Genomic DNA, 8,631 nt, shown 5'->3' with positions numbered 1-8,631 from the left:
CTGTATATTTTTTATTTTATATATTAAAAGTGATTCATAAAAAAATAATGATTGAGAAAACCTTAACAAAATAACCGCTATTAAGATTTTTAAGTTTTGGATTAATGAATAACTTTGAGCTATTATTTAAGTAGTTTTTTTTAAATAGAATATAATTAACTCTTGTCAAAAACTCTATCGGTCAATAAATCTAAAAAAATTAACTAACTATATATTTTCTTCTTTTCTTTATTAAATAATATTTGAATCTACAATAATTTCATACATATTACTCAAATTCCTCGTCACACAAGCTATTCAAAACGGCTTTAGGGAGGGGGAAACTAACACCTGAATCACGTTAAATAATTAATATTTTTATAGCTAATACTAAAAAAAAAAAAAAACAAATTAATTGAATAAATATGTTCTCCCTCTTGAAAATAGCATTATTGATTACATATCTTCTAAATAATTATTAGATTTGCTATTAAACCTTTACATTATCAACTTAGTTATATAAATTATTTCTATACATAAAAAACAAAAGATATAACCAAGAAAAGAGAGAATAACATACCCCTGACTTTTGGAGAAGAGATTGGTTTATTGGAGAGAGATTGGATTTCTTGATCAAGCTTTTGTAATGCTTCTCTAGCCTTATCTGGGTCTACTTCATATTGTTGTGAATCCTCCTTCACTGCATGAACTATGAAATAATTAGAAGGATTTGATATTAGCCTCTTATCCTTCAATAACATGCTGTTGTTATGGTCACTGTGCACTAAGTTTTCACATAGTGGTGGCTGCTTATAGAAGCAGAGAAGCTGAAGAGAAGAGAGCATTATTTCAAGTATAATGGGAACTAATGAAGGAGAAAAATTTTTTTTTTTTTTTTTTTGTCACACAATTTGAACCTCATCCAATTATACAACACAAGCAAAGGAGTTGAAGATAATGTTGTGCATCTTCAGGCTAGAGTGTGAAATAATGAAAGTGACCTTCTTTGATATTTTGCATTCTGTTTGTTTGGTAATGCGTGTAAGACTGTTTAGGGCATTCTAGTCATTTCAGCGAAATTTACATAGTATCGCATAGATATACTTTTTTTATTTTTTATTTTTTATTTTTTAAATATACCACATGCTCAAAGGGCATAAAATTTCACATAAAATTAGACCATGCAAAAAGTGGTCTAAAGAATATCTAATAATAAAACCACAGGTCACTACATGATTGCGAGTATAATCAAGTCTTTGCAATAGTCGCAGTATCCAAGTTTAGTTAATTGCAAACTTAAAAAAAAAATAAAATCAATGAGTTCCAGTGTTAGCTTAAAGTTCAAATTAGACTATTGGAAATAAATGCTAAATCATACATGTTATGTGAGTTGCTGGTGACATTGGTTAACTGTGCTAGCTCCTAATCTAGATATCTATTGTAAAATTCTTAAAACTTAAGAGTTGGTGAAGATAATAAACAAGTTTCTAGTTATGTTTTTCAAAATTTTCAAGTTTCAGCAGTTAAGATTATGAAAGATTTATATTATCATACTATAAAATAAATAAATAAAAATATCCTCATATCAGACAATTTGGAAAGCTGGAAGGTTTAGGGGTTAGGTACATTATATTAGTACAAGAGTTTGTCTATGAAACATGAGCAAAATCACCATATCCTATGCTTCTGAATCTGACTCTTCATCCTCGTCCTCGTACTCGCCATCACTTAATATCTCTGTCTCAGCCAGCCATTTGAAGCTATCATTGTCATGGTCTCCGTTGCTCATGCCTTTCTTTTGTCTTGGAGCCGTAAACCTCCTCAAGTTTTCCATCACAGTTTGGAGGTTCTCTGAGAAGGAAAGAGGCTCTTGGTTCCTAAAATCAATATCATCAACATCATCATCTTCCGACCATCGACTGATCATATTTATCGACAATCGTCTTCTGAACTTAAAACGACGAAGTTTCTTGAAAGATGACGATCCGGGTGAGTAGCAGCAGCTGCAAGAGTCAGCACAAGGACTTGAATTGTCAAGTACCTTGACACTTTTTGAGCATGATGCTTCTTTCTCTTGTACAATAGTATCCAATTCTTCCACATCACTTGAGGAATCTGTTCCTGTTGCACTTCCTTCCTCCACCCAATCTCTTGATACCCATATCATGTTCAAGGTTAAATCCATAAACGATCGAGATCCTAAGGTAGCTGTATATGGACATGAGAATTGGATATTAGCCATGTTTGTTTCTTTCTTATATACATGAACCCCCCAGTCTTTCAGGATGATGTCTGGTTCACACTTCACCTGGATGGACTTCCAACAATTATCATGTCGGAAACGAGCATCAAGCCTCTTCCACTCCTCATCTCTGAATAAAACTCGCAGGTCGCACAACAGCACATGATCTTCTGCTATATTGAAAATAAGATGTTGGCTTTGAACACTTACATGCTCATTGTCAATGAACAAGTGCAAGTTAACAGCATGATAGTTTATTTCGGCGAACACAAAGGCCAAAGCCACAACAGGGAACTTGCCACGAGCCCAGAAAATGGGAATCACACCATGGCCATGATAGTCCAACCATTCTGGAATCTCTGTTTCGGGCATCACAACTTCTAATCTATCAATCTCTCTGGGCATCTGTAACATCCATGGAGAAATATTTTAGCGCAATCTTTTATTTGTCATTTTTTTCTTTCGAATTTAATTTTGCTAAATGAAATGAAATATGAATGTGAGGAAGTAGTGAACCTGTGACCAAAGCGTACTTGATGAGTCAGCTGTTAAGGAATTGCAGTGTCTTGCATCTACTTTTTGAATACTAGAGGGCAGTGCTGGAATTTGCTGTAGCTTCAGGCAATAACTCACATCAAGAGTTGTCAAGTTAATAGATTCCTTAATGTACGTTGGGATTGATACAAAACAGTTTGATGACACATTTAATTCTCTCAGCTTTGGGAAACTATGTACAATCACATAAAGATCTTCATCTGATAGACTGGCATTGCAGAAATGCAAAGTCTCTAGATTTGGCCAGCACTCTGCTCTAGAATCGCATCCTTTGAACTGTGTAAATGATTCCCGAAGTTGAGGGCACCCTCCAATTTTTAATGTGACAAAATTTGGCAAGACAAATAGTTTACTTGGTAGATTTTGGAGTTGCTTACAATTTGACATATTTAAGTAACCAAGTCCACTAAGATTGGCAAAGGAAGGTGGAAGCTCTCTAATAGCAGTATCTTTCATACAAATTTTTAATGGCTTATCCATTGTTCCCACTATGTCTGGAAAGAATGCAAGTCTTCTACACATGTCAAAGGAAAGGAATTCAAGAGACGGCAAAAAGATTCTTGGCAGAAAACTTCTTAGTTGAATGCATCCAGAAGCACTTAAGTAAACAAGGTTAGGGAGAAAGCCGACCGATTCATCAACCTTTACCAGTTTCTTGCATTTATTAAGTATCAATTCTTTTAAATTTTTGGCTCCAGACACATCAGGAATTCTAGTGATGGATTGACAATAGGAGAAATTCATGTAGCTCAAATGCTCAAATTTCTGCAAAGAAAAAACCAATTGATCAATAACGGCAGCATCATAGCTAAATTGAATAAATTTTAAGCACTGCAAGTAACTGGCATCACCAACTTTACCTGAAATGGTTTTTTCAATACAAGAGGACTGCAACGTAAGTTGAAGGCAGCAATTTTCTTGGGATAAAAATCTGGTGGGAAAGATTTCGAAGGGAAACCCTTCCAATCAAGCAGCCTTAACTGGTTTGGTAGATGAATACGTCCGAATGAGAATGAGAAGCTTGTGTTCCGCACGATGAGAATTCTAAGCTTCTTCATCTCCTCAAAGGCTCTAGAAATCAAATTTTCTTCCAGGCAATCAAGCTTTATCCCTTCAATTTTGCTACTTCCCTTTAACACAAGTATATGTAAGATTAATCATTTATTGCTTGAAGGGTGTGGTTTGGGGTGGGGGATTCAAAATAAGATTCTGCTGATGTCTAATGATAAATGAATTGGATAGTTTGCATGTTATAAATAGAAAATCTTACTCTATTTTCAGTTAGTACTTGAAGGACATCTTCTCTAAGCCATAATCTACTACGTTCAGCGGCATCTTTTGGCGCCTCCTGCTTTACAACATCTCTACCCATGTCCTGTATTAGATCATGCATCCTCAAGTGACCATCTTCAACTGTTATGAGAGATCTATCAATAAGTATTCTAAGACCATCTTCCGTGTAGAACTCACACCCATCAAGTATTCTTTTCACATACTCCAACCTCTGCCCATTGAAGAAGCATGCGATGTCAAGAAAAATGTCCTTTTCATTGCTTTCTAAACTATCATAGCTTATTCTTAAAATGCTTTGAATATCTCTATGAGGATTCCGCTTATATTTCTTCAATGCAGACTTCCACTCATTTAAATCTTTGCCGATCAAATTAGAGCCTATAACTTTTAAAGCCAATGGAAGCCCTTTGGCATACCCTATTGCTCTAATGGAAAGGTCATGATAGTTTGTTACAGGACTACTCATTTTGAATGCATTCAGACAAAAGAGCTCAAGAGATTCATAGACATTTAACATTTTCATCTCATAAATGCTTTTGACCTGATGAGCTATTAGCAAATATGTATTCCTTGTTGTTATAATAATCCTGCTCCCGGAACCAAACCAACTACATTTTCCTGCCAATGCTCTTAATTGTTCCATGTTGTCAACATCATCAAGGACTACAAGGACTTTTTTTCCAGCAAGTCTGTCTTTCAATATAGAGATCCCTTTTTCTACGCTGCTAAACTTGATTTTTCCCTCTTCCAACAGTTCCAACAAGAGAGTTTGTTGCAGATGCACTTGCCCCTTGTCTTGATTTGAAGTTTTTCTGACATCGAAGAGAAAACAAGCACCTTCAAACTGGTTGCAGATGGTGTTATACAAAGCTTTCGCAAGTGTTGTTTTGCCAATACCACCAATTCCATAAATCCCCAACATGGAAGTGCTGTCACTAGACTTGAGATCTAGAAGTGACTTCACTTCCTCAACTTTAAACTGCAGCCCAACCATGTCCTCATCAATGTGTAACTGTTTCGAAGATAGTAATTTAGCATCGGCCTTGCAAACAATATCTTGAATGAACTTGTATTCATACCTGCATATATAATATGCAAATTGTTCTGGAATCATTATGTTGATCATGAAGAATTTTATTTTATTTTGATTAATGAGGATCTATTTCATCAAACGAAAGACAAAATAAGCTGCATCAACCTGTAGAAATAGATAATCAACTCAAAACAACTGAATAACGTAAAAAATAGTGGGAAATATAAAAATAATTTTAAGAAAACATAAGTTACATCAATAGACTTCTTATTTGGCAATTAACATTTCTGTATATCTGAATTGTTTCACTTTATTTGGTCTGTTTTCAATTTTAAGAAAATTGCTCATTTGATTTTGGGAGAGGATAGTTGTTAGTTAACACTCAAATCAGGGCTGTTTCACATGTATTAATAGCCACCAAAATGCAAAAGCCTTTATAAATGAGAAAGTAATGTTTCAATGACAACTTGACAAGTGAAGTTACACTCGCGCCTTAATCTAGTCCTCAATTTCGATTTACTCAATTTGGTCCCCAAAATTTCCATTTATTCAATTTGGTCCCTAACTTGGCATCTATGACTCATGTTAGTCCCTTATCTTATTTTCGTCACACAACCGTTAATGACGTGCTGAGATAAATTGTCGGCAGTCATGCTGCACTCCTAATGGCCATCTCAGGTGTCCTTGTAGAACCACAAACCCTAAACTCTAAACTCTTCAATGACCTTGCGTCTCACACTTAGAAAATCTTAAATTTGTTAGAGTACCAACAATTGAGAGAATACATAATATTTATTACCTTTTATATAATACAATAAACAAAAAAATATTATACCTCCATGATTAAATAATCCTTAAGACAAGGTTCGACTAGTATTTACTTACCCCTCTCTCAAAACATGTCCTGAAATTTGGGATACATCAAACAATGCTGACCTCCATTTTTTCACCTTCTCAGAGTCACAACCATACCTAAGTTCGTGAGCAGCCATGGCTTTTTCATAACTGTTTCTCTGATACCGTACATCAGAGGGAGCTACTTTGTAGAAGATTGGAAACAAGAGCATATTCTTCTCGTTCCGGCACTCGAGGATCTTCACGAGTTCATCAAGGCACCACTTGGAAGCAGCATAATTTTCAGAGAAAACAACAATCGAAATCCTTGAATGTTCAATTGCTTTAAGAAGATTAGGTCCAATAGAGTCCCCTATCCTCAGATTCTCATTGTCCATGAAGGTTTTGATTCCCTTGCGGGACAAAGCTTCGTAGAGATAACCTGTGAACGTGTGACGCGTGTCCTCACCCCTAAAGCTCAAGAAAATGTCGTAGTTACTCTTGTTGGTTTCAGAAGATTCACCTGAATCTGCATTTGCCATCTCTGTTATGAGGAGAAGAGCACTACAAGCAAAAGAGTGTACTTGTAAGTTGTAATGGTGTGCTTCGTGAAATGATTTGGAATCTGAAATTCTGAACTAAATTGCGTTTTACGGAGCATGGATTGACTCATTGACCAACTAAAGTTAACTTGCAATCATATTCCTTCTCCATTATCACTAAAGACAAAGTCATCCCTATCCAAAAAAACAACACTCCAAAAGTAAACAGGCGCGCTGCATATTAATAGTGTAATCAAGTTGGCCCAATTCTAAATAGAATCAAACGCATTAATGATAGTGAAAATACGCGCCCGTTCATTTACTCTACTTTTTCTTCTGCGCTTTTTTTTGTCGCTCGTTTACGCACAGAGCATTTTTTTCTTTGTTTTTTTTCGTGTTCCTTCTCTTTCACGTGTTTTCTCTTTATCGGCATTCTTTTGTTGTTGTTGTTGTATTTTTTGTCTTTTTCTCCTTTTCTTTCTAGTGAAGAAGCAGTAGAAGGTGAGAAAGAAGAGTTTTGAATAGTGCAGTATGAACCAAACACAGTATTCATAGTGAATCGAACACAGTACTCATAGTGAACCGAACATAGTACTCATGGTAAAACAATTGTATAGTACTGAGTGAACGAAACATAATCCATTATATAAAATTAAATTCAAACAACTTTCTGCAGAATGAACCAAACACAATACTCATGGTAAAGCGAACACAGTACTCATGGTGAACCGAATACAGTACTCATAGTGAAACAATTGTATAGTACTGAGTGAACGAAACATAATCTATTATATAAAATCAAATTCAAATAACTCTGCCTACAATTTACATATTATCAATTCAATTCAATTCAATTCAGTACACCTCCATCCATTTAATTCAATTCAAATTAGCAATTGCATTCCATTCAATTCGATTCGAAATTGAATAATCCAAACTTTGTCAGTTTGATTCGTTTCAAAAGAGTAATCCAAATTACTCTCCTATTTACCAAAAAATTATGAACCCATAAACCCTAAACCCTAAACACTAAAACCAGAACTCTGAACACTGAACCCTGAACCTATAAACCCTAAATCTCTAAAACCTAAACCATAAACCCTGAACCCGAACCCTGAACTCTGAACTCTGAACTCTGAACCCTGAACGCTAAACCATAAACCCCTAAACCCTGAACCCGAACCCTGAACCTGAAATCTGAACCTTGAAAGCTAAACCCTAAACCATAAACCATGAACCCTACCGTAAACCCTAAACCCCTAAAACCCTGAACCCTAAACCCTAGATACCTAAACCCTAAACCCTCAACCATGAACACGGTGAATCAAAATTAATACACGGGGCGAACCAAAAGTTTGAAACACATTGAACCCCTGTACACTGAACCCTAAACCCATAAACCCTAAACCCTAAAACCCTATCGTCATTCTTTTGTTATTGTTGCTGCTGTATTTTTTTGTTTTTTCTTCCTTCTCTCTCTGCTGAAGAAGCAGTAGAAGGTGAGGAAGAAGAGTTTTAAATAGTGCAGAATGAACCGAACATAGTACTCATGGTGAACCGAACACAGTACTCATGGTGAACCGAACATAGTACTCATGATGAACCAAACACAATACAATTGTATAGTACTGAGTGAACGAAACATAATCCATTATATAAAATCAAATTCAAACAGCTTTCTGTAGAATGAACCAAACACAGTACTCAGGGCGAACCGAACACAGTACTTGTGGTGAAACAATTGTATAGTACTGAGTGAACGAAACATAATCCATTATATAAAATCAAATTCAAATAACTCTGCTTACAAATCAAAATCACAAAGGCCACCAAACCGAACAATATTCATGTGGTGAATAAATGGTGATTAACTTTCAATCAACAAGAATAGTATTTCTCCATGCAAAAGAAGTACTGAACAGAGTTATTTGAAATATTATTCTTTTGCATGGAGAAATACTTCTTTTGCATGCAAGAATAAACTCTCTTCAGTACTTCTTTGCATGGAGAAATATTATTCTTGTTGATTGAAAGTTGATCACCATTTATTCACCACATGTACATTGTTCGGTTCGGTAGCCTTTGTGATTTCGGTTCACCAAATGAATGTTGTTCGGTTCGGTGGCCTCCTTTTACTCTGTTCAATGTTTAAG

General features: G+C 35.3%; 2 protein-coding genes across 3 annotated transcripts in view; both read right to left on the bottom strand.

Annotated features, from left to right (window-relative positions):
- Window positions 1-926, bottom strand: part of LOC107612087 — a 2,409-nt gene extending 1,483 nt beyond the window's left edge. Inside the window, exon 1 of the mRNA XM_016313944.2 lies at window positions 560-926. Within this exon, the coding sequence (XP_016169430.1) occupies window positions 560-824 (265 nt within the window). The 5' untranslated portion in view covers window positions 825-926. The remainder of the gene's footprint in view (window positions 1-559) is intronic.
- Window positions 1,525-6,665, bottom strand: LOC107611979 (TMV resistance protein N-like). Of its 2 annotated transcripts, none has more exons than XM_016313860.2 (5): window positions 5,988-6,665; window positions 4,047-5,148; window positions 3,637-3,906; window positions 2,738-3,541; window positions 1,525-2,626 (listed from the first exon to the last, which is right to left on the bottom strand). In XM_016313860.2, exons 1-5 carry the CDS (start codon window positions 6,476-6,478, stop codon window positions 1,658-1,660), a joined length of 3,636 nt encoding a protein of 1,211 aa, XP_016169346.1. In that variant the 5' UTR covers window positions 6,479-6,665; the 3' UTR covers window positions 1,525-1,657. The 2 variants fall into 2 exon arrangements, with proteins under 2 accessions (XP_016169346.1, XP_020972466.1); XM_021116807.1 differs by lacking the exon at window positions 5,988-6,665 and adding an exon at window positions 5,357-5,981.

This window comes from Arachis ipaensis, chromosome B01 (assembly GCF_000816755.2).
Source record: "Arachis ipaensis cultivar K30076 chromosome B01, Araip1.1, whole genome shotgun sequence".
Taxonomy (NCBI): Eukaryota; Viridiplantae; Streptophyta; class Magnoliopsida; order Fabales; family Fabaceae; genus Arachis; species Arachis ipaensis.
Note: the sequence above shows the minus strand (reverse complement) of the source record. Positions and strands in the feature narration are given on the sequence as shown.